Source organism: Dipodomys spectabilis, unplaced genomic scaffold (genome assembly GCF_019054845.1).
Source record: "Dipodomys spectabilis isolate Male_0828 unplaced genomic scaffold, ASM1905484v1 ptg000019l, whole genome shotgun sequence".
NCBI lineage: Eukaryota > Metazoa > Chordata > Mammalia > Rodentia > Heteromyidae > Dipodomys > Dipodomys spectabilis.
The window spans coordinates 26,298,371-26,325,609 of record NW_024870696.1 but is presented as its reverse complement, the minus strand read 5'-3'; the positions used below and the strand labels follow the sequence as shown (position 1 = coordinate 26,325,609).

Sequence of the window (27,239 nt, the reverse complement as noted above, 5' to 3'; positions counted from 1 at the left end):
GGTCCAGCCCTCTGGAGTCCTCGGCCCCCTCGAGGTCCTAGGGCATATTCAGACGCTCTGTCCATAGGCACTGGGTATGGTCATGGGCAATTTGGATGCACTGGTGTCACGCTCCACCAGGCTCCACCAGCTTGGCACTGAGATTCAAGGCAAAGTCCTTTGCTTATTACCTACCCTGCCTCCTAGAAACTGGATTCTTCCCCTGTGCCACACTGCACAGAGTTGAGGAAGGGTTGTGAAGCAGCTCCTGGCCACTGGACCCATGTCATCCAGAGGGTCCATCCAGGGGAACGGGTCTGGAGATGGCATGCAGAGTACAGGGTTTCAAGTTTAAGACCTGAACTTAATGGAAGCGTTCTTTTCATGCTGAGTTGGTTCGGGCTGGGGGAGTATGACACAGGCAACTTTCCGCCCTGCCTTCCTCGTGCATCCTTCTTTATTGTATGCTAAAAGCCATACCTGGTCCTTAACACTTGTGAGGGTGGTTTCCTGTAGGAATAGCTGTTAAGATGACTGCGCTTGTGCACAGGGAGACGGTCATTGGAGGATCTTGCTCTACCACCGTCTTGGTTTGACTTTGGTAAGGAACCTAATCCCATATACAGGTCTCTGTCCCCAGGGTATATTCACCCCCCCCCCAACATGGATTATGTTTCTGAATTCGGGGAACATAACCAGTCAGTAGCAGGGTCTTTAAAAATATATCTTTATTTTTTAATACATTTTTATATTTATTTTTCAACTGATAAGATTTTTTTCCAGTACTGGGAACTGAATGAACCCAGGACTTCTCAACTGCTAGACAAACACTTTGCCATTAGAACTATGTCCCTAGCCTCTTTCAGAAACCTGAAATTTTTATGAAAGCACCATAGCATTGTGATTAAAATCATGGGTTTCGTAAACAAGCTGAAGTGCTGTGTGTCTCTCGTTCTTTATGATCATTTATTCACATTTGCAGTGGTGAGGGTAATATACAAGTCTGTGAGCGAGTATTACTGTGTTCTAGAATTTCAAATGTCCACATGGCTCCAGAATCTTTAGAACCCATGAAGTCATAGCATTTATAACTGCTATATATTTTCCTTTGTTTTATTTTAAATTATTTATATACTATGTATGTTACATATATTAACATATAATTTTAAAACAGTCTTCTGTTTTAACTCCAATTCTCTGGCCAATACTCTTTTCCTGGGGCAGCAGTAGTCTCTGCATTGTCTCCTGCTCAGGCTCTTGCTCAGGGAATCTCCTTTCTATGCTGTATCCTCAGGTGTTTGCTCACATATTTCATACAAATGTGCTATTGTTTCTTCCATCCTAAGACATTGTTCGTAATTCTCTCATCTTCCATCTATGATGTCATTTCTCTGCTCATCATCTCCCGGGCACCATGCTTCCTCTCATCTTCCATCTATGATGTCATTTCTCTGCTCATCATCTCCCGGGCACCATGCTTCCTCTCATCTTCCATCTGTGATGTCATTTCTCTGCTCATCATCTCCCGGGCACCATGCTTCCTCTCCCCTTCGTACTCATTCTCACCTTTCCGTTCTCCCCATGTCTGCCTGTCTCCCTCTCCTCTCCTCTTCCTCCTTGCTCCTCTCATTTTCTTTCCCTACCCTCATTGTACTTCACACTTCTAACCTCCACTTTGCTAAAGCAGTGGTCAGTTCCCTGTACTCACACATTGCTCAACCTATCAGCAGCATTTGCTACAATATCTTCCTCCCCTAACTTTATACATTTGTTTTCCTGGACACAGTACTTTTGTGGTTTACCTTTCCAGTGCTTAGACCTTTCACTTTCCTCTTCTGCTTCCCTCTCATCTCTCTCATCTACAGGCATAGAATGCACATCAGGTTTTACTCCTAGAACTTTTCCCTCTATTTGTATTTATTGTCTTGGTGTCTTCCTCCATTCCATTTAAATACTCTGCCTATACTGATAACTCCCAAGCAGAAACATAATCCCAGCTTCCTCTCTGATTTTTACTCCAACATTACCATTTGGAAGCTTTATTAGCAGCTCAGATTTAGTAAATTTAAACATTAGTCTCCTGATCGCCACCCTACCTTTACCTAATTCCAGTATTTTCAGTCTTCTTAGCTCAGTATATAGTAACATCATCTTTCTAGTTATCTAGACCAAAACTCAGGGCCAGGTGACAGGAAGAGCAGACATTATTCTTGACTGCTGCCTTTCTTCCCAACTTACATGTGGTTTGTTGGGTAATCTAGTCAAAGCTTGTCTGTAGACTATTACTGCTTCTCCCTGGTCCCAGCCACCTTCCTGTTTCCTGATTTAATATTGTAGCATTCATCTGAGCTGTGTTTATACCCTTGCCTCAGATTCTTCTTAACATGGCACACAGGTATCAAATTTAAGTTAATTAAGAAACAAAGAACTCCCACTCATCTGGTAGAACCACTACTAAATATCCCCATGCTGCTGATCACATGTATGGTGTATAACATGTGAACACTGTTATATGTTATAGACTAGTGATAGACAATTTGCTCCAGGAAAGTTAGAATGAACTTGTGACTTTAAATGAGTATCATTATTCCACAATACTGAAATTCCAGAAATTATGTAATCACTTAATCACAATCAAAAAAAAAAAAAGAAGCCGGGCGCTGGTGGCTCACGCCTGTAATCCTAGCTACTCAGGAGGCTGAGATCTGAGGATCGTGGTTCAAAGCCAGCCCGGGCAGGAGAGACCGTGAGACTCCTATCTCCAATAAACCACCAGAAAACTGGAAGTGGCGCTGTAGCTCAAGTGGTAGAGCGCTCGCCTTGAGCTGAAGAGCTGAGGGACAGCGCCCAGGCCCAGAGTTCAAGTCCCACAACCAACAAAAAAAAAAAGAACCTCAGGGAAGGTAGGGAGGGAAGGGATGGTAGGGGGAAAACAATGGAGGGGGTAACAATGTTCAAGAGGAAGTGTTCTCTTTACCTCACTCATGTAACTGTAACCCTCTGTATAGTATCTTTACAATAAAAAAAATAAAAAATAAATTTAAGTTAAATCTCCATCCATCCTCTGGTGACTTCTCATAATGCTAGCCTGTCTCCTCACCACTGTAACACACATTCTGGTGCTCTGGCTAAGGGAATATGGGCCTCACTGCTATTCCTTGAACTCAGCAGGTAACCCTGCTATTTCTACTGCCCAGAATATGCATAGGCTTATTGCTTTCTTTTGATGTGTTAGTAATGGGGCTTGAACTCAGGGCCAGGACACTGCCCCTTAGCCTTTTTTGCTCAAGGCTGGTGCTCTACCATTTGAGCTATATCTCTACTCTGGCTTTTTGGTGGTTACTTGGAGATAAGCATCTCGTGAACTTTTCTACATGGGCTGGCTTCAAGCCACACTTCTCAGGTCTCAGTCTGCTGAGTAACTAGGATTATCGGCGTGGGCCGTCAGTGCTCGGCTCATCTCGAGTTTTTGTGTGGCCTTTCGCCTCATCTCTTTTGGTCTTTGATGTTTGCTAGGCTATTAAAAATGTAAACATTAGGTCCTGATGTTCATTTTACCATTTTCCTATTTCACTTTTCCCCATAGTACTTACTAAATAACATATTTCATATAATTTTCTTTGCCCTACCCATGTACTAATACCTCTAACTACCACATCCCCGAAATTATAAGCTTCATACAAATAAAAGTTGAGTCTGTGTTTTTCATGTTTCTATTCTCAATGCCTAGAACAATACCAGGCATATTATAGGATCTTAGTATTTTATGGATGGTTAGATAGGTGGATGGAAGAAAGGAATAAAGATCCAAAGAGCTGAGCTTGAGACTTTGCTTTACTCTTTTTTAACTGAGTGTGGTATTAGGTAAACCAATGGATGTTCACTGAATTTTTCATCTTATTACAGAAAATAAGGGAATAAAATAGAGAATTGCTCTGAGAATCAGATGAGAGAATTAGCAGGTATTGATTTTATATCTAGAAAGACTCAAAAATGTTAGTCAAGGTAAAGAGGAAGAAAAGAAAGGAAAAGACTTAATAAAGTGAATGGTTACTGAATGAGATATCCACATTGGACAAGAAGAGACTGAAACCTTACTCTCCATCAGAAGTAGTTAGAGAAGCACTATTTACATAAATTAAAATGAGAGATTTAATCCTATTAGCAAACTGTTCCTGAAAAGTATTCGGAAGTCTGTAATATACAAATAGAATACAAATTGCCCTACCTTGATACATCCCTTAGTTCATTTATAAGCAGAAATGAGAAGTTATTTAAAAAATGAGAAACTGAGGCCTCACATGCAGTGTTGCACTCCCATAACCCAGCGACCTGGGGAGTAACGGGATCCCAGCTCAAGAGCAGCTCTCAAAGCAGCGTTAGCCGAGCCCCTTCCACAGTGGACTCTGTGTGCTGGAATCCTAGTTGTGTGGGCGCCAAGTATAAGAGGATTAAGCTCCCAGTCTTCCCCAGGCAAAACACCAGACCCTACAGTTGGGAAGGCAAAGAGACAGGAGGGGAACTTAAGAGTAGAGTGTCTGCCTCACAAACCCAAGGCCCTGGCCTCAAGCCCCAGAACTGGAGAAAAAAAAATTGAGGAGGTATTCTTCTTCTACAGACATTATTAAATTTTGATAGTTTTAATGATTGTATAGCTGTTAATCAAGGTTTATATATATTCATTGACAACTTGGTTAACCTATTTGCAACTTAACAGAAAAGTGAACTAGCTCAGTAATCGTTTCCTCTGAGCTCCAGAGCTACATTATTTGGTGATAATTAGATATTGTACTGAACATTACTACTATTAAAATTTCAGCGATGGCATAAATCTTGACTCAAATTCCTATCTCTGTATGAATCTTCCCTTTTCTAGGTTTAAGAGTTGTATGTTTGTGTTTAATTTGCATGATTTGTTTTTGTAGAAGCGAATTTATTGGTTGTGTCAGAAAAGTTAAATTTTAGGCTGGGATGTAGCTCAGTGGCAAAGCGCTTGCCTAGCAAGTGCAACATCCTGGGTTCGATCCCCAGTACCAAAAAAGAAAAGACAAAAAAAATACAGTTAAGAAAAGTTAAATTTTAGACTGAATGGCACATGTCAGGCCTGTTTTGCAATTTCAGGTGAATCATTTCCAAAGGACCCAGCTTTTTAGTAAGAATAACATGAGACCATATTGTCTTCATTGGACAACAAATTAAAGCTTGGTAGGGGTCCCTAATTGATAAATGTGTTCCTCTGTATTCCGTGGGTAGACCCAGAATTGGTTTTGAGGGTAAGAATGGCACCTTATTTCTTCTGTCTACATTACATTTGGTAATCTAGGAGTAAAGGCATTTTAGCAGGCTGGAAAGATTTCAGCTGCATCTAGGACTCAGTCCAGGTCAAGAGTCAAGCGCCAAGTGACAAATGATTGACTTTTTCTGGTTTAGACAAGTCTGATTTCCCTTCTTATGTGAGATCACCAGCGTAGATGCTATAAGACTCCAAACTTTGATCTCATTGAAATTAAGGGTGATTTCCTTTGACAATTCTGTCATGTATCCTTAACACAAAATTGACAAAGTTAAGCTCTGAACACCTTTGAAATTCTCTCATCATGTTAAATTCGCATTTTCATTGCATTTTAATATAAACTAATTTTTAATTTGTCACCAACATAGAATGAAATAAACTGTCTATTTTGTGTGTGTAGCCTTTTCAGACTCTTAAAGCCTGTTCAACAGTGGTCAGAATAATGTTTTCTGAATAGGAGGCCTTCACATTTTTTGAAAGTATATTGTTTTTTATTGATGGTTTCTTTAAGAAACTTAAAGTACATTTTAAAAAATTAACTTGTTTGGCCTATTTATTACAAAACTGTTATGGAATTTCACACATGTTTCATAACTCGGCTCCTCACAGACTACTGCACTGTTTCTCAGTTTTAATAGGCCTCATTTATCCTATAAATAAACCTACATTTTCCTACCTGATCAAGTGAGCAAACAATAGGGGTCACATGTGGCAAACACTCTTAACAAAAAGCACATGTCTGGCTGTCAGGGTGAGGTAGAGTCATATCAAGATTGCTTGAAGTTATTAATGGCAGTAAAATTTATGCTTCCTCCTGTTTTCCCAATTAAATCAAAAAGCCTTTTTTTCTTAGGGTTCTTCTATCACCAGATGGTTCCAATACTGTTTGTGTGACTATTGCCTGCGGTGTCTCCATTTCTAGATAGTAAAAGTTGGCCATAGCACAGTACGTCGGTGATTATGGGCCCGTAACCGCGAAGGCAGTTGTTGTTAATGGCTTTATTTCGGTCCTTGTCATTTGCATCACAATTCTGCATATTTTGTAGGGCTTATTATAAAAAACTTGTAATATTCTCTGAATATTAGCAACAATTCCACGACAAGGCGATATGTGAAGACTTGCTGAAAAGTAAACTTTATAACTAGTCGAACACACTAAAGGAAGGATAAAATTCCCATCAGGAACTCTGGACAGTGGAACACTCATTTAGTTAACAGCTAATCCTATAAAGACCCGTTTAGCTTAGTGGAAAATTCTCATTGTGTTAAATAACTGATGAAAAAAAATCACACAGCCCAAAGCTGCGGCTGTGCTTTTTTCACACTGGTCAATTGTGACCTATATATTCTGTCATTTTTTCCCCACTTAACTCTTGGTAAAAACCTGGTGACTTTTGCCTGTTCACCATCCAATATCATTTCAATCTTAAAAACTGGTCGGTCCAAATTTTAATTTAAACTAAAGCTAAACTAAAGTACGTATTATGTATTTGCACTATATGAGGTGAGAAATAAGCATAAGATGTGTATTAAAGATGTCCTAGGACTGGGATGTAGTTCAGTGATAGAATTCTCACCTAGCAGGCTGAGGCTTTCACTTCTATAACCAGCACATGGAAAAATAAATTAATAAAAGTGCTCTACGGAACTTAAACTTTCTTTTTTAAAGACGAAAGTTAAGTAATGAGTACCTACCTTCAGTAGATAGCTATATTGAATAATTGTTGCAGTCATCTTTAAAAGTAGGAGTTTCAGCCTATGGCATTTTCATTATACTGTATTATTGATTGGGCTTTTAGGGCTGTAATGCCGTATTAAACTTAGAGATGTGATTTTTTTTGAAGCATCTTGTATTCATACAGGTTTTCCAGAATAATGTATTACCTTACTGCTGCTCTCTTCCAGTACAGGTGTGCTCATGTTTCCACTTCTCTCTACCTTTGCACGAAGCCCTTGTGACTTCAAAGGGACTACTTTCTTTGAATGAAGACATGGGGTGTAGAAGGGAATGAGAATCTAGCTAATAATGTGGCCCATAACTTGTGTTCTCACTCTGTTTTCACAAAGTGTTGGGCTGGGTCTGCTACAGACCGGAAATTTGGCTTTGAGTTCTTAGGTTCAAAACTCATATTTCTGCTTGACTGAACTGTGAATGGAAAATCCCAAGTGTCTTACAAAATTAGAAGCTGATAGTGTTGAGACTAATCACTTCAGAGGTGAAAAAACTGAAGGCATTTTAAAACTCAAAACCCATCAGCATGTGCTTTGCCCTTTAATTGGCAGAAAATCAGTTGTGAGAACAGCCCAGAAAGCTGATTTTTTTTCCCCCTCTCCGAGCTGCTCCAGCTGAATTACAGCTGTAAATTTCTTTAAAAAGAAAGGGGGGAGGGGCAATGTTTCTTATAAACTCTTGAATGTACTTTATAAGTGCAATAATTCCCACGAAATCAGTTACTGGAGTTAATGGCCAGTTTGTTAAGGTATTAACTACCTTCAGCTGGGAATGACCAATTTGGGGAGAATGGCTGCACAAATGCTAAGATAATTCAGTAACACTTTCAAATAATGATCCAGCTAATTAACGTCGAATTCCTGTGGAAATCCTATGGAAGTACTTATGACCTCTGTATTTAATAGCCAGTGAGTTCATCATGATTCATGTTTATTACCATAAATACCAAAGGAATTATAATGACTAGGCCTTTTTTTCCATCCTGCCCTTATTACTTGAACAGATTTGACTAATTCACCTCCAATCATTAAGAACCTCCTTTGAAAAAATTCAGTCTTTTCACTACTCTGCTCAAAACCTACAGAGCCTTTGGTACCATGACAGAATAGCAGTTGTTAGCCTGATTATACTTGGGATGCCATTAGGGTATAATTGATGTCTGTAAGTCTTAAAGGAGCCCTTTTGAAATGTTGGCCATGAACAGGGTATAGAGGGATGGATCATAGTTGATTAGCTCAAGTTCATGGTTTCTAGTCATGAATTCTTAAGAGAAAATCATATCCTCCAAATCCGCATTTCTTGTAGGAATTTACTTAGGGTATGTAATTTTTTCCCCTTGAAGTTTACTTTTTTTCAAGAATTTAGATATCTTTTTCTCCCATTGAATGAAGAAAACTATTTATTAGTTTATAATAAAGGATAAGCTTTTCACTTTACTACCAGTTTAATCTCTCTAATGACTGTTTATTGCTATGTGATCCACAAATTAGCTTTTTAAGTAATAATACTAAATGTTTCCTGCCAGAAAGCCTTTACTTTCTGTGCTCAGCTGGATTTTGAGCACAGAAGTAGATGAGATCAGGTTATCTGTAGGTACCTCACAATTCCATGTGTTCACTTTTGCCCTTAAATGTTTGTCCTTTGGTTGTAGCTTTCAGCTGTTACATGCCATCAAGCTATATGCTTCATTTATGATACGGTAAATAATTTCTGTGATTTTTATACTATAGTCTTCATTCACGCACTGAAGATTCTTGGAAGTAAAACAATGTCTGTAGCAATAGAATACGAAGAAATCTAGAATCAGGAAAGTAATGGGAGTAACAAGAGATTTATAAAATACCTATTGTTTCTGAATGAAGAGGGAACTCCAGTTTGTGTCTTTTTTCATTCATTTAATAAACACAGAAAGGGAGAAATTAATTTCATAGATATTTATATATCATTGCTTAAGTTCTGAGAAATTGACCCAGACAAATCCAGAAGACACATCAGCCGCTTGAGTCAGATAGACTTCTAAATACAGTATTACAGTCCCTTAGATCGGTCATCACCACCTTTCACAGCACTAGTTCTACTCTAGTTCGTTTCAGACAAGATATAAGGGGTAATACCTCTGCTCATCTAACTTTTATTTATCTGGGACATGCCGTTTAAAGGTAAAGGAAGGGCTGGGAATGTGTCTTAGTGGTAGAGTGTTTGCCTAGCATGCATGAAGCCCTGAGTTCGATTCCTCAGTACCATATAAACAGAAGAAGCAGGATGTAGCACTATGGCTCAAGTGGTAGAGTGCTAGCCTTGAGCAAAAGCAGCTCAGGAACAGTATCAAGCCCTGAGTTCAAGCCCCAGGACTGGCAAAAAAAAAAAAAAAGGTAAAGCATGGTAGGTAGCTTGTGAGTTTTGTCTTCCATGATCTCAGACTTCTCTAGTACCCTTTTGTCCACTTGGTAACCCATCAACTCTGCACACACCACTGCCTCACTCCAGAGGTGAAAGGCAGTACTGTTCTGTCTCAGAGAAGCACAGGAGGAGGAAAGATAATTTGTATGTGCAGGGCAAGGAAGGAGTTTATTTTCTTTTCTCAATTGCTTGCTATTTAAGGAGCTTATAACTATAAGAATCACAAAACTATGTCAATTCTTATGAAATACGGGTCAGAGTGGAGCCCTGCATATAAAATGACTCTAAATTCCACAATTGAGGAATCGTCAAGCGTTACAGGAAGATTAGTAGATAAAAAAGACAGGTGGTCTGTCACAGGCTATGAATATACCTCCCACTCTGCTCCTCTCAAACCGACTTTATTTCTAGTTATAGCACCAGTCTTGGTAGAAAAACACGAAGTACCTTATGTATCATGGTTCTACTGGTAAAACAGAAAAATACTGTTGTCAGCATACTAAGATATATTTATTGAGTTGGTTTAGTTTGTGTCCGACACTAAGCTAATTGCTCTACCAGCATTCTCTTGCCTAATTCTTTCACAGACAACTCGAAGCACATAATTTCAACAGCATTAATGAAGGAGGACATTCATTAATCTCTAATTAACCACCAAAAAGCTGAAGTGGAGCTCAAGTAGTAAGAGTGCTAGCCTTGAGCAAAATAGTGCCCAAGTCCCAGCACAAGTGCCAAGAAAATAAGTAAATAAATCTGTGAATCTTTAGAGTGTGCTAGTCTTTTTGTGTGTGTGTGTGAAAATACTGTACAGAGGGGTTATAATTACATGGGCAAGATAACGAGTACATTTCTTATCAAGCATTGTAGCCTCCTCCTTTGTTTCCACTTCCCATCCCTTCCCATCTTCCCCCCACTCCCCCAACCAATCCTCCTCCCCCATCCCACCAAAGTTGGAAAGTTCATTTTCCACATAACATCTTGTACATCTCATTGTTGCAATGGGTCCACCTGTATCCCTAGTTAAACAATTTGTTTTTTCCCTTCCCCTCCACAAATTATACTGACATCAAATACAGTGAAAGCAGGGGTTATACCGTGGGGGAGGGACATACAAAGCAACAAAGAAATCATCTTATAAATGTGTTAGAAACAATCACATGAAAGAAACATTTGAATACATATCTTAGGGTTCATTTCCCTAACATCAACTTATCTGCCTTTTCTGCTTGACTCAGACATATACTAGTTATTGCAAATAAAGGAAATTATGGGACCTATGTTTCTTTGGGCCTGGCTTACTTCACTTAATATAATTTTTTCCAAGTCTTTCCATTGTGCTAGTCTTAAAATATTAAGATCAGAAACATTTAATTTACCTCTACTTCATAATTTTTACATTTCATTTCCCTCCAAATACAGTTCTTACTTTCAAATCATTGGTATAAATATTATATTTTATATGAATATTAGCTTCATTTTTGCATTTTAAATATCTCCCAATCCTGGAGGTACCTCAGATATGGAGGATCATAGTTTGAGTCCAGTCCAGCAAAAAACAAGGCTGGAGATGTGGCTCAAGTAGGAGAGCACCAGACTAGCAAACTTTAGGCCTTGGGTTCAACCCTTGTAACACACACACACACACACACACACACACACACACACACACACACACACACACACACACACACACACACACACACACACACACACACACACACACACACGTATTTCCTGAATACATTGTATTCTTCATAGTTGAATTGGTGACCTTGCAGATTTTAGTGAAAATATCTTTTCATCTGAGAAATATATAAAATACTAATTATTGTATCTGAAGTTATTGCTTGTATTACTTACATAAGCAGTAGAAAATAGGTTTTAAAAATACTTTATAAAGATATATAAAGCCTAGATTAAAAATAATTTTTAAATTTTTATTGTGAGTAAGTGGTTACATAAATTTCACAGTTTCACAGTGTTGTGAGATAATGATAGTTAAAGTCACAAACACATTTTAACCTTCACAAGGCAGACTGTCATTATCAGGGTCTATAATGTTTGTAAATTCTGTGAGCTTTGACAATACAACTATTTGGGTGATATGAACCTTTCTTTCGTTTCGCTTAGTGTCAGCGGTTCCCTCTTTCTCTCTCATTCCCTCCCTCCCATCGCTGCCCTTGAGTGCCTTAGTTCATTTTCATCTAGGTCCAGTGCAGCTGATGGGTCCCTCTGTTGTATATTTTCCCATTTCCCTTTTCCTAGCTTCCCTCAGATGTGCACATGTATATACCGTATATGTAGTCAAGAACATGGAGTCCTTCAGCAACTATACAACCAGATGAGTGGAGGTCCTTTGTTTCTCAAGTCTTGTTTACTTTGTCGTATCTCCTTGCAGTTTGGATTTAACATCCACATATCGGGGACACCATGTGCCATTTGTCTCTTAGCTCTTGGCTTACCTCACTCAAAATGATTTGTTCTACTTCCATCCATTTCCCTGTGAATGCCATTATTTTCTCCTTTCTAATGGCTGCATAATATTCCATTGTATATAGGTATCACAATTTTTTGATCCATTCATCTGTGGTGGGGCATCTGGGTGGTTTCCATATCTTGGCTATTGTGAACAGGGCTGCAGTAAACATGGAGGTGCATGTGTCCTTGTATCCTGGTTCCTGTTGCTCAGGGTAGAGGCCTAGAAGTGGTATGGCTGGGTCATAGGGGAGGTCTATATCTAGCTTTCTGAGGTATCTCCAGACTGTTTTCCAAAGTGGTTGTATTAGTATACATTCCCACAAGCAATGCAGTAGGGTTCCTCTTTCTCTGCATCCCCTCCAGCATTTGTCGTTGGCTGACTTTAGGATGTGGGCCATTCTGACTGGGGTATGGTGGTATCTCAGGGTTGTTTTTATTTGCATTTCTTTTATAGCCAGGGATAGCGAACATTTCCTCATGTGTTTCTTTGCCGTTGTTATCTCTTCTGAGAAGTCTCTCTTTAGTTCCCTTGCCAGTTTAGTGATTGGTTTGTTAGATATGGGAGGGGTTAGTTTCTTGAGTTCCCCATATACAATGGATATTAGGTCCTTGTCTGATATATTGCTGGTACTTTTCCCAATTGCTTGCCTGTCTTTCTAGTTTGGTAGCTATGTCTTTAGCTATGCAGAAACTTTTTATTTTCAGGTAGTCCCATTTGTAGAGTCTCTCTCCAATTTGTTGTGACTCTGGGACTTTGTTCAGGAAGTTCCTGCCTACTGTCTCTCCTACTCTGTCCTGCAGCAGTTTCAGAGTTTCAGATTTGATGTTAAGATCTTTAATCCATTTTGAGTTGATGTTAGTGCATGATGATAGGCTGGGGTTCACTTAGTCTTCTGCATGTGGCCACCCAGTTTTCCCAGCACCAGTAGTTGAAGAGGGTATGCTTCTTCCACTGCATGTCTTTGGCTCCTTTGTCAAATATCAGCTGGCTTATGTGTATGTGATTTTATTTCTGGATCTTCTAATCTGTATTGGTCTTGGGGTCTGTTTTTGTGCCAGTACCATGCTGTCTTTGTTATTATGGCTCTATAGTAGAGCTTGAAATCCGGTATCGTGATCCCTCTCACGTTGTTTCTTTTGCCTAGAATTGTTTTGGCTATTCTAGGTTTTTTGCTGTTCCATATGAATTTTGGGATTGTTTTCTCTATTTCAGTAAAGAACATCATTGGGATTTTGATGGGAATTGCATTGAATTTGTACATCATTTTTGGCAGTATGGCCATTTTCACTATATTAAGTCTTCCTATCCAAGAACATGGAGGTCTTTCCATTTCCTAGTGTCCTCTATGATTTCTTTCCTTAGGTTTTTGTAGTTTTCACCAAATAGTTCCTTTACATCTTTGGCTAAGCTAATTCCTAGATATTTTATTTTTAAAAATAATTATTTTTAAAAATGCACTGTACTACATATATCAGTCCCAAAGGACTGATAACAGTTTATGTGAAAAATAGTTTGACCCTATGATATAAAAATATTTAAGATAATTACTATAGGATAACCCAATAAAGATGTTGGAAGCAGACAATCCTCTTAAATCCCTACTCAATCATTTAAAAAGATATGAGGCAAGTATTTTTTTTTTCCTTAAGTCTCATGATCCTCACCTGAAGAGATGTAAGATCTGTTTGACAGATTGCTTTGAAGATTCAGTGCCCTGAGTTCAGTTTACTATGACGCTTGCTGTGATAGGTGAATGCCTAATGATTAATATTGGCAACCGTTACTTAAGTACCTACTTTGTATTAAGTGCTAGTCTCAAGGCAGGGAATAAGTGGTAAATCAGAGCCCTGTTTTTCAGAACTTATATATCAAGTAATACATTTTATAGATCAGAGTTATCTAAGTACTTTGAATGCTATGTTAAAAATAATAGAAAAAATTAAAAAAATAAAATAAATATACTTACTATACTTGAAAAAAATAATAGATAGATCTCACATGTATCATTGTACCCTTTTCTTTTTTATCCTTAGGCAATGAAAACTACAAACAGATTGCAATGTGTGTACTTTACCATATAAGCATGGATGACCGCTTTAAATCTATGTTTGCATACACAGACTGCATACCACAGGTAACTAGTTTATAAGATCTATAAATGTTTTCACCCTCTTGTTAGATTTTTTTCCTTAAAAATTCTAATTAATATAAATTTGTATAAAAATATTTATAACATATATAACTCTTGTCTAAAATAAGCTAAGCCTGGGTTCTGTCTCTAGCCCTGAAAATTTTAAAAAAGACTGTCTAGAAATAAAAATAACTTTAATTAACCTAGGGATAATTAACATTTTGGTACCTTGGCCTCTCTCTGCTTAAAAGATAAAAATATATTGGGATTAGCCAGGCGCTGGTGGCTCACACCTGTAATCCTAGCTACTCCGGAGACTAAGATCTGAGGGTCATGGTTAAAAGCCGGCCCAGGCAGCAAAGACTGTGAGACTCCTATCTCCAATAAATCACCAGAAAACCGGAAGTGGTGCTGTAGCTCAAGTGGTAGAGCCCTCGCCTTGAGCTAAAGAGCTGAGGGACAGCGCCCAAGCACAGAGTTCAAGCCCCATGACCGACCCCCCCAAAAAAAAAAAAAATTTTATATATATATATATATATAGGGATTATATTGTATATGTAATTTTATATGTTGCTTTATCACTTAATCATGGTATGTTTTCATATCACTGAACATTCTTTGAAAATGTTTATAGTTTAGCAAACAAAATAAATGAAAATATTATAAATATCATAATTGTAAATTCTCATCCACATCTATGAATGTTTCTTTAGTTTAAATTTCTAAAATTCAAATAAGCATCAAAATATGTGAACATTTGTGCCTTTGACACATTTAGGCCAAATGCTACAAAGGCATTCATTTATATTTCCAACTAGTACTTCACTTTTTTTTTTTTGGTCCGGTCGTGGGGCCTGAACTCTGGGCCTGGGCGCTGTCCCTCAGCTCTTCAGCTCAAGGCTAGCGCTCTACCACTTGAGCCACAGCGCCACTTCCGGCTTTTTTTCTTATGTGGGGCTGAGGAATCGAACCCAGGGCTTCAGGCATGCAAGGCAAACGCTCTACCACTGAGCCACCTTCCCAGCCCCTAGTACTTCACTTTTAACAGTAGCAGTTATTAATTTCTCTCTAAAATATAGGGGATCAATTTTTCTATGTATTTGCATTTTCATGGGTGTTTACTGAAGTTGAACATGTTTCATGTGTTTATTTTCCATATTCTAGTATTTTTTTTCTATTAACATTTTATCAATATTTTATCAATATATATTTATTTTATCAATAAATAAAAGCAATATATATAGCTAATTCTGTACTATGAATATTTCTCAAGTTAATAATTTACATTTTAATCTTGTATATAGTTAATTTTTTAGTGGTTCACATTCTCTAATGGAAAAATGTTTCATCAAAATTCTTGTGGTTTTCGGGCCGGGAAGGTGGCTCAGTGATAGAGCGCTTGCCTTGAATGCATGAGGCCCTGTGTTTGATTGCTCAGCACCACACAAGCAGAAAAGGCCAGAAGTGGTATTGTGGCAGAAGTGGTAGAGCGCTAGCCTTGAACTGAAGAGCTGAGGGACAGTGCCCAGGCCCAGAGTTCAGGCCCCACGACTGACAAAGAAAAAAAATTCTTTTGGTTCAATAGCCCTGTTTTCAAGAAAGATTTTTCTTTGACTCTATTGCTTGATATACTTCTAATGTTAGGTTTACTTATGTTGAAGGAGATTACCAGTTTTTTTTTCCCCTGTGACCAGGGTTCAAACTTGTTATTACACATTTTTGTTCATTGGCTGCACTCTACCAACTGAGCCATGCCTCTAACACCCCAGTTTTTGTGGCTCCAGTTCTGGGGCTTGAACTCAGGGCCTAGGCACTGTCCTTAAGAATTTGTGCACAAGGCTAGTGCTTTACCACAATGAACCACCGTGCCATTTCCCCAGTTTTTTTTCATAGACTGCTTCATAATGTTTGTGATTCTATGTATGTGGTTGTGCTCTTTGGAAATTTACATTCATGCAATCGTTATTGTGTCATTAACTATGAATAAATTAAGCTCTGGATATCATATTCAAAGCCCAGGTTGGGCTGCTTTTGATATTATATTATTTTTTGCAAAATAGTTTTCTAATATAAGAAAAGTAAAATTATAATATGTATAATATATAGTAAAAATAATGCTATTAAAAAGCAATTCAGGAAAATATGACAGTCATACTAATGTTCTCATAATACTGGGCAATTCCTTGTCATCCTAATATGAATTATGGAATGTAGGCTACATGAGTATTTAAAACACAGTAAAAATAGATGATAATTTCTCTTTTCATTAGTCTTTTATTCATTCTAATTTAGTGGGACAGAGTTAAAATTGAATATGCTTCTTTGGAATTATTTTTTTTTACTTATATTTGAGAAACTGGTGAACTCTGAAGGATAGTTTCTTTGCCTTTCATATCAGGGGATAAACTAATTATGGCTGTAGAAAATAGACATCCTTCAAAGAATATACAGTACATCTTATCTAACAAGACAGGGTCCTTTATGGTGATAAAATGTGTCAGACTATAGCTCATGCACAGAGTAATCAAACCCTTTGTCAAACAAGTGTTCAGTAAAAGAGTAGCCATGTCAAAAAGAGATTACAGATGATTTACTACAGTCACACTCCACATGTTCTAAGGACTTTCTGCTTTGCAGTTTCAAAGGGTGTTCCTTTTCCGATCTCATTTAGTGTCAGAATCTCATTGACTGCAGGATATGAATTGGAAAGCAGCCAAGAAAGAATAATATTCTTGGAGAGATTGATTCTTTCTATCCAGTTTAGTTTTTGAAAAGAATAACATTAAATTTAAAGGTGCAAATGAGGAAGAGTATATAACTTACAGCTTTCTCCTTTAGAATGTTTAGTATAAAAAATAAAATATTAAATTTATTTTAAGCCAGTAAATCAAACACAAAAGCCTGTTTACCTTTTAGATGTTATCAGTTTCTTTTTTAAAATTTTTGTGCAGTTTTTCTGTAGCTCTTTAAGAGCGATGTTACTGCATGGATTTTCTTGCTGTTTCTAGTGTCATTCATATATGTCACTAGTAGGGTTTTCAGAACACTTATCATCTGTATTTTATTAGCAAAACTTCCCAACACTCATTCAAAGCTCAAGATTTTTTAGGGCTTTATTTGTGTTTTTGTTTTCTTTTTAGAATGTAAGGTTTCATGGAAATCATGAGAGTGTATTCACCCTGTTATGTTATATGCATATTGAAGTTTTTTATTAGGAGGCAATGTTTTGAGGAAAACAAATGATATCCAGAATATATTTGCTCACAAAGTGCTATCCAACCTGTAACTTGTACTTCACAGTGCCCAGTTTTGACATGTTTAGGAAAAAGTGACTTATTGTTAACCCAGTACCAAGTTCATTGCAAAATAAAGCAAGGATAGAAAGCAAATTAGATATTAAATGGCATTTCCAAGTTTCCTTCAGGAATTAAAAAGACATTCCTTTCAGAAATAATGTTGTAACTAGTGAGACTTAAATTTACTGGTGACAGCAAGCTGATTAACTTACTTCCTAAAGAAAACCATGTTAAGATTGGAATGGCTGTAAGATAACGTAATATTTTTTTCTGTGTGAATTGTGCACATTAATATTTGTTTAATAAAGATCTTCAAGTATTGTCCATGAATTTTCAAAAGAAAGCCTAAAAGAACCAAAGGTAGAAAAGCATTGGCCAGTTATAATTCGTATTACTCTAAATGATTATGAAAAGAGTGATTACATTCTTCAATTACAGTAGATCCTATTGTGTGTATATATAATTATATATAATCTAATTTAGCTTACGTAACTGGCTGTGTGTAGTGCAAGTAACTGCACAAAAGTCAGGTGCTCTTCATAAAATGTCAAGTCTTTCCTATTTTTGACCCATTCATGGTTCTATTTACTGTCTTATATGTGTTTTATTGGATAAACCTATAATTAGATCAGCATTCACTTTCAGAATATTTAACATCCAGAGTAGATGATTTTACATGCAACATGCCTCAGAAACTTTATTACTATATTGCTTTGCTTTCTTTTATAATTCAGTGCACCTAGCTGCCCAATGTATTCTCATTTTCTTTGCCTATTTATCACTATTATGCAAGATTTGAGGGCCATCTCATCTTCCTTCATACACAGTCTTAACGGGTTCATTGGGTAGATTGTTTCAAGTAAGCATATTTGGGATAACCAGGAGTTAATGGTTGTATTCTAATAATAGTTAAAAGTACACATTAACAGTTCATTGTTATTTAGACCTCTGAGATGCATGTTTTGTTTAAATAGGTGCAAATGCTATCCAGATGCTTATAAAAGTAGTTATTGGTAATAGGATGGCCAATCAAAGTACATGGCTAGGTAGTGATGTCATGATGTTATTTAATCTTTTACCCTAGAACAGAGTGCAAGAGTCTTCATAGTGATCCACATGTTTTTACCACAGTTGTCCTATTGGGCCCCTCTTTGATCTGCATGCTTCTTTTCAGCTGAATGCTGGTAAACGTCCTTTCTGACAGCCCCCTTTGCTCTTGCCTGCCATTATCTGCTGAAGTTCAGAAACCAGAGCATCACTTCAAACAAGAACGCTAGGGAGTAGCCAGTCAGAAGAGATTCCTGAGGCCTGCAGAGTTCTGGCATAATCATTCAAAGATGTTTGGGTAGAGGGTGGGGGTGGTAGAGGTGTATGTGCGTACAGAGAGCTGCAGGGGTTGGTCTCTGGTCACTGGTAAATAAGTGAAGTCAGGTGCCAGAGAGTCTAGACACAGTGGTTTCAGTCTTGGTCTTTGGTATCTGATACTCAATGTGGGACTGGTCTGATTGAACACTAGTGCTTCTTCATTGCACAGGCTAAAACCCTTTCAGGGCTTTCCTGTTAAATTACTAAAAGATGACAACAGACCGCTAAAACAGAACAAATCTAATTTTAATATTTCCTAGTTGCCAGTGATTACACTTACTTTTGAAGTACTCTGGGTAGCAATCAAATTGAAGACAATGTTGTTCTGTTGCTTGGAGTTTGAATTAAGCATTTTAAATTTGAATGCTTTCATTAATATTGAAGCATTTCTCTCATGAAAAACATTCCATATTATAATACATTCTGTTCATACTTAGTCCTAATTTATCTCTATTGTGAGGATGAAAGTGCAGTTAATTTTTGAAACATGTACATTTTTTTAAATGTAGCTTCTGATTTTTTTCCACATGTAATTTGACATAAAAATTTATTTTTAATCCCTCACTTCTAAACAAATCACCTGTACCTCTGTTTTCAAGGGTAATTTTCCAAATTCCAAAGGCTAGTTTGAAATGCACACTTTGTATTAGTAATACATGTTTTTGGGTTTATTTTCCTTTTGTTTTGTTTATGATGGTACTGGGGCTTGAACTCAGAACCAGAAAACTACCCTAGCTTTTTCACTGGAGGCTAAGCACTCTACCACTTGAGTGATACTTTCCAGCTTTTTGGTAATTAATTGGAAATGACAGTCTCACAGACTTTCCTGCCCAGGCTGGCTTTGAACCTCAATCTTCAGATCTCAGTCTCCTGAGTAGGTAGGATTACAGACATGAGCTTCTGCACCTATTTTGTGTGTTTAAAACATCACTTCAATTTAACGGATTTTCATTATTAAAATGTTTCTCAATAGTAGTAAAAATTCAGAAGACATCTATAGTAAATTTTGCATTCTAGTATGAAAACATATTAAAGAATTATCACATTTTACTCATTATCAGGTTTTATACTGGCAATTTTATACACATGCCTATACATTTATTTGTCATATATATATATATATATATATTACATGGATGATAGCAACATTTGAGATATATATATATATATCCACTGAATTTTATATTTACTAGAGAATCTTTTTAGTCTAAAGCATTATTAAGTGTTATTACTCCCGTATAACATGGTGGTTAGGAGCTGCAGTGTTAGGAAAGGCATGCTATATGCCAAATCATTCTGCTGCTACTTCCAGCATATAGATCAGTGCTTTTGTAAGAATGATACCTAACAACTGGAGTGATGTTTTTGACTCTGGTTTCCAGCTGTTTGTTCTAGCACATAGCAATGACTATTTTTGCATGTTGGTCATATATCCTTTTTGAAACTCAGAAGTTATCTGAAAGAGGTTGGGGGTGGCTCACGTCAGATAGCTAGCCTAGCAGCACATGGCCCTGACTTCAAGCCATAGCATGCCTCCCCCTCCCAGCCCCCCACTCCCGCAAGAAAAGAGGGGATGGGATTAACACAATGAGCAGTCAAAACAAGAGTTAACAGAATGAGGTCTAAAACGTGTCCGATTCATGAAGCCGTATTTTATTCTAAAAACAAAGTATTGCCCCAAGATTAAATATGGAATTTTTTAATTTCCATATTTTATAAATCTTAGGAGTAGCTTCCATATCTAGTAGCAAATTGGACTTGGAGAAATATATCCTTACATAATATACACTTAGTTTGCTGATTTGCCTAAAATAGAAAACTCTCTTCTCCAAACCATCAAAAGTTCTTTTTTTTTTTTTGGCAAATATTACTAATGAAAAGTCTAGATTATTGTCAGTTGGCATAGGTAACCAACTTTTTCCTAGCATTTTGTCTGCCTCTTCTCAGATCCTTTTCCCTTTATCATTGATTTTAATCTATACTGTCTTGCCTACAACTTCCGTTATCAGCCATATAAGACAATTCCTAATGTACTTTCAGTCAAGACATAAATCCAGATGTACAATTGCAACTTCCTGCTGAATACCTGCACTTTCTAGACTGTCTTATGCAGCTTTAACTCAACACACATAAAATCAAAACTGGATTATCATTTAAGATTTTTGTCCTAGACTGGTTTTATATTATTGGGGGGATATGTACCATCATCCAAGTCATTGCTAGGTACAATTGAGAGTTGGGGCTGGGAAGGCAGCTCAGTGGTAGAGTGCTCGCTTGGCATGCATGAGGCCCTGGGTTTGATTTCCTCAATACCACTTAAGCAGAAAAAACTGGAAGTGGCGCTGTGGTTCAAGTGGAAGAGCGCTAGCCTTGAGCTGAAGAGCTCAGGGACAGTGCCCAGGCCCAGAGTTCAGGCCCATAGTTCTGGCCCATGAACAACAAAAAAAGATCTTGAGAGTCATCTTTGACTCCTTCTCCTACCTGAACCCCAGTGTCTATTCAGCTATGAAGTCACATTTTATTTCTATCTCCTAATTAAAACTCTAATCAATCTTTGAGATTTCACTTAGTCCTTTAGAAAAGTTACATTTTTTCCTGTAATGCTTGAAATGCTCAACTTCCAAGCAGTATTTTTCATTTCTTAACTGCAGAGGCTTACCTAATAGTTCTCTGTCCTCCGTTGTACTTGGTAACTTACATTACTGAGCATCTCATTCATCACCTGTGAATCAGTCATGCTAGTTTTGTGTTGAAATGTAGATTACATTACATTATATTCCAGTATATGATATAAGATCACACATTATCAGATTCTGCTTCAAAAAGTTGAGTTTCTGTTTTGAGTTAAGTATGTCCTGTGTTTTTTGCTAGTTAATGAAGATGCTCTTTGAATGTTCAGATGAACGAATTGACTTGGAACTGATTTCCTTTTGCATTAATCTTGCTGCTAACAAGAGAAATGTACAGCTTATCTGTGAAGGTGAGTGCCTTTGACCTTCATAAATAACCTCCTTGTCATATAATTGGCACAGAATGGAAAGCAGATAATAAGGAGCTAACAGTTACAGAATAAATGTAAGTTCTATCTTTAAATAGTTTCTTCATTATAGCTATAATTTTCTGACATGAGTGGAGATACTTTCAGGAACATTTTACAAACCAATGTCAGTGCTGATTTGAAATTTTATATATATACATATATATATATGATATAAAATATATTTATTTTATTACTGTTCTGAGGCCTGAACTCAGGGCCTGTGTGAACTCAGGGCTTGCTCTCTAACAACTGGCGCACTACCACTTAAGCCATACCTCTAGTGCAACATTTTTTGTTTTTTGTTTTGCTGATCCTGGAGCTTGAACTCGGGGCCTGGGCACTGTCCTTGAGCCTCTCTATGCTCAGTCTAGCTCTCTACACGTGAGCCACAGCACCACTTCTGGCTTTTTCTGCGTAGGTGTTACTAAGGAATCAAACCCAGGGCTTCGTGCATGCTAGGCAAGCACTCTGCCACTCAGCCACATTCTCAGCCCTAGTACAACAGTTTTGCTGGTTAATTGAAGTAGATCTCAGGGACTTTTTGTTGAGACTAGCTTCAAACCAAGGTCCTCTGATCTCGGTCTTTTGAATAGCCACCAGTGCTTAGCTGAAAGGTAATTTTTTTTAACTTTTTCTATATGAAAAGAAAATTTTATTTACCACTCACAATGAACAGTAGTAAAATACAAGTATATTAGGTCATTGTTTCTGTATTTCAGTAAAAAGGTTTTGGATTTGTATTTTATGTGCTTGGAAAGCAGTATAAGCTGGGTGCGTTAGCTCAAGCCTGTAATGCTGGCTGCTTTGGAGGCGGAGAGCAAGGGACTGCAGTTCATGGCCAGCCTGGTTATAAAAAAAAAAAAAAAGCATGCCAGACACCATCTCTGTTATTGGCTGGCTACCCCATTGTTTTCCCACACACTTGTTTTCTCAGCTACACAGAAGCACAGAAGCACATGGCCAGATGCCGTGTTGGCTGCCCACAGCATGGGCACAAGTAGGCAATTCAGTGCACAAAGGGAGTAGGCCTGGCTCAGGTAGTAGAGCTCTGCCTCACATGCACAGGCCCTGGTGTCAGTCTCCAATGAAGAACAAAACAAACAAAGAAGGAAAGAAAGAAAGGCAGAATATGTAGGAAATGTTCATAAAAGTACAAATTAAAAAATGGGAAAAATAATTAAATCTTTGATCACCTAGAGATAAATATAAGTCAAATTGGTTTAATGATTCATTATATTTTTATTTTAAAATAAAAATGTAATTCTCATGATTATCTTTTATGTTTAGTATCTTGAATATCATTTTACATGATTAAATACTTTTATAAAACAATTTTGCCATAATTTATTCCATTTTTTTGTTTGTTTTGTTTTTGTTTTTTTTTGGTCAGTCATGGGGCTTGAACTCTGGGCTTGAGCTTTGTCCCTGTGCTCTTCAGCTCAGGGCAAGCACTCTACTGCTTGAGCCACAGCGCCACTTCTGGTTTTCTAGTGGTTTATTGGAGATAAGAGTCTCACAGACTTTTCTGCCCAGGCTGGCTCTGAACCATGATCCTCAGATCTCAGCCTCCTGAGTAGCTAGGATTACAGAGGTGAGCCATCAGCGCCCGGCTCCAGTATTTTATATGTAGTTTGTTGGCACTTTGTTTGTATTACAAATAATGTTGTACTAATTATTTTTTCTCTGAATTTTGCCTCCAGACTGGCCTTGAATATAGAGGGTCTTTGGCCACTGTTGGGAATACAAGCATGAATCACTATATTTTCCTTTCTCTGAATTTTTGTTTTCTATTCTTAGGATAAGTTTGTAGAAGTATAATTTTTCCTGGATTATAAGTATTTTTTTAAATTTGTGGTGTATATTCCAAACTCAAAAGATCATAAACCGTACAGGCCTATTTTTATGAACTTGTAGATAATAAAACTGTATTTTAAGTAGAATAAATAGAAAAGGCAGAAGAGGAGGAGGAAAAAAGAAAGTATTGTATCTAGAGAACAGAATTTACTAGGAGAGGCACAGAAGGAGCTTTCTGGAGCGAGCAGGAGATAGTTCCTATGTATTATTGTACAGTATGGTTGCACAAGTGCGCTCATTTATCTAAATCTAATTTGACACTTAAGGTTTGAATATTTTACTAGATGTAAATTTTTGTAACAAAACAAAAATAATCATTAAACAAGTTAATTTTCAGGGCTGGGAAGGTGGCTCAGTGGTAGAGCACTTTGCCTTGCATGCATGAGGCCCTGTGTTCGATTCCTCAGCACCACATAGGCAAAAAAAAAAAAAAAAAAAAAAAAGCCGGAAGTGGAGCTGTGGCTCAAGTGGTAGAGCGCTCGCCTTGAGCTGAAGAGCTGACCAATAAAAAAATTTAAAAAAAGAAAAAAAAAAGCTAATTTTCTTAGGGAATTTTCTGCTTTTTGTTTCAGGAAATGGATTGAAGATGCTCATGAAAAGGGCCCTAAAGTTCAAGGACCCGTTACTGATGAAAATGATTAGGAACATTTCCCAGCATGACGGACCGACCAAAAAGCTGTTTATTGTAAATATAGTTTCTTTGTTTTCTAGTAAAGTGGATCTGAGGGTTGTAAATTGTACATTGATAATTGTACATTCATACATTTAGAAAGACAATTATTACTGAGCTCTAATCAAATATTCATGACTAAAATGGCTCTTCCGTTTTAAACCTCCTTGTAAGTTTAGCTCTTGGAAATCCCAGTCTGCACTGTAAGGTGGTGGTTTGGGTTTGTTGTCTATTCTCAAACCCTCCATTCTGTGGGCATCACCAGGAGGCTCTCTGAGGACGCTAAGTCCAGAGTATCAAACATAAGAATTTCTTCTGAATCGCTTCTCGGCCTTTTGGCTAAGATCAAGTGAAGAATTTCTTCTGATACTTATGTTTTTTCCCATGGTAAACTTACCACATTTGCTCTTCTCAGAGATAATATTTTAACTGTTGAAATTCTGCTGTCCTCAGGATTATGTTGGGGACCTTGCAGCTCAGATCTCCAGCGATGAAGAGGAGGAATTTGTGATTGAGTGTTTGGGAACTCTGGCAAATCTTACCATTCCAGATTTAGACTGGGAACTGGTTCTGAAGGAGTACAAGTTAGTTCCATACCTTAAGGATAAACTAAAGCCAGGTCTGTGCTGAGTATTTCACATTTCACTTTTGCATAATTATTCTTTTAGATAAAGCTGTTAAAATAACACTGTGGTTACTGTTGTTTAAGCAAAGTATATTCTTACCATAATTCCATTCTCAAAAAGGTTCTACTGTCCTGTCTTACCTATATATTCTCATTTCCTTAACAATATATTCTTTTGGTATTAGTTTCCCTTCCCTTTTTCTTAAAACTTTTTTAGTTATCTCTTTATAAGTTACCAAATACCACCTTCTTCTCAAGTAGAAAGATTCTCTTTCTCTCTCTCTCTTTCTCTCTCTCTCTCTCTCTCTCTCTCTCTCTCACACACACACACACACACACACACAGCTCTTTGAAATATTCAAAATACTTTATTTTCTGCCTACGTTATCATTCAGTAGTATTTTCAAAGTTGTCATCAGCAAAGATGGAAAATTTGGCAAAATGAAAAATTTATAACTATGTCAAAGATTCACAAGAACTTGCTTCATTGTCCTTATGCATTGAAGTTTTGATAATACAAGTAGGTGTCAATCAGGACATGTTAATGAAAATTTTCTACAATTGCCTTTCGTAGGTACTGCAGAAGATGACCTCGTTTTAGAAGTGGTGATAATGATTGGAACTGTGTCTATGGATGATTCTTGTGCTGCACTGCTAGCTAAATCTGGGATAATCCCTGCACTGATTGAATTACTCAATGGTAATTAAAGTTTTTCATGTTAATGTCTAAATATGTTATTTTAAAATTTAAATCTCAAAGTCTGCAACATGAAAGAGTATTACATTACCTTGTTATATTAATCATAGAAACTTAAATTATATAGTTAATTTAGGAAAATGAATTAAAACACATGCGAAGGTACATACCTGTAATTCCAGCTTCTTGGAGGCAAGACAGGGAGATGGTAATTTTCAGATCAGTCTAGTGAATTGGATTAAATAGCAAGACTCTATCTCAAAGAAACAAAATGAAGCAAGGAATAAACTAAGATTGGATAGAGATTTAGGTTGCAAAGTTAAGAATATTGGCATAAAGTAATTCAGAAATAATTGTATAGACAATTACCTACAAATAGTACTGCATCATTTCTTCTTTCTGTCCAACTTTGCATGTTGGTTTTCTGTGTTGATGGAATTGTTCTATGCTATCTAGACTGCATAGCTATCAAACACTGTCAGAACCGAGAACCACAATTTTATTATTTTGGGGGGGAGGTCAGTTGTGGGGCTTGAACTCTGGGCTTGGGCGCTGTCCCTCAGCTCTTCAGCTCAAAGCTAGCGCTCTACCACTTGAGCCACGGGGCCACTTCCAGTTTTCTGGTGGTTTATTGGAGGTAAGAGTCTCACGGCCTTTCCTTCCCGGGGCTGGCTTTGAACCTGGATCCTCAGATCTCAGCCTCCTGAGTAGCTAGGATTACAGGCGTGAGCCACCAGCGCCCAGCTAGAACCACAATTTTAATTTAATTTTCATGTAATTAGCTGTCCTAGCATGTAGCTACAGTAGACATCATAGGCCTAGAGTCATACCCTTGTGTTTGTATTGCTCACACAAAGTCAGGGCACATTGTTCTCCAAAATCCACACAGAATGTACACAAATGAAATATCAGTGCCAAGTTCTGTAGCATCTTATACTTTAAAAGCAGCTAGTAATATTAAAGTTTAAAATGTGAATATGAGGCATCTAAAGAATACAATAGATTGTTTTACCCACATAGGGAAGTAAAAATTGTCAGTATCACAGAAGTACCTATTTCCTTTCCCAATACAACCTCCACCAAAGTGGTCGTTATCTTATCATAGATAAATTAGTTTTGCTTGAGTTTTAACTTGACATAAGTAAAATCTGGTTTAGTTTGTCCTACATTATATTTGTGAGACTCATCTATGTTATTTACAGAAGTTTGTTCATTTTTTATTGCTGTGTATAGTACTGTATTATAAAAATATATCATTTCCTTTGTACTGTCCGTGGGTAGTAGGGCTAAGTTTTGTGGAGTTTGTTTTAGGGGAAGACTATTTTTAATAATATTCCTTAAGAGCATATTAAACTTTTTATTTGGTAAACATATGTAGTCATTTCTATTAGATACATACATCAGAGTAGAATTCCTAGGCCAAAGAGTGTGTATGTGATTGGCTTTAATAAGTGCTGCCAATCTGTTTACCAAAGTAGCTGGGTGAATTTTCAGCCAAAAAATCAAAGTAGGAGGGTTACAGTTGTTCTGTATCACTACAACTCTGAGCATTGTTGTCCCTTTAATTGTAGTCTTCTTAGTGTGATCTCATTGTAGTTTTAATTTGCCTTTCCCTAATGATTAATAAAATTGAGCACTTGTTTGTGTTTATTGATCATTAGATATGGACAGGGGAATG

General features: G+C 37.3%; 1 protein-coding gene and 1 pseudogene across 1 annotated transcript in view; both read left to right on the top strand.

Moving 5' to 3' along the window:
* Kifap3 (kinesin associated protein 3) overlaps positions 1-27,239 on the top strand; it is a 112,582-nt gene that overhangs the window by 31,669 nt on the left and 53,674 nt on the right. The window contains exons 11-15 of the mRNA XM_042674349.1: positions 13,917-14,017; positions 21,547-21,655; positions 24,142-24,254; positions 24,693-24,858; positions 25,439-25,564. Of these exons, the coding sequence (XP_042530283.1) occupies positions 13,917-14,017; positions 21,547-21,655; positions 24,142-24,254; positions 24,693-24,858; positions 25,439-25,564 (615 nt within the window). The remainder of the gene's footprint in view (positions 1-13,916; positions 14,018-21,546; positions 21,656-24,141; positions 24,255-24,692; positions 24,859-25,438; positions 25,565-27,239) is intronic.
* LOC122104004 lies at positions 24,559-24,665 on the top strand (annotated as a pseudogene).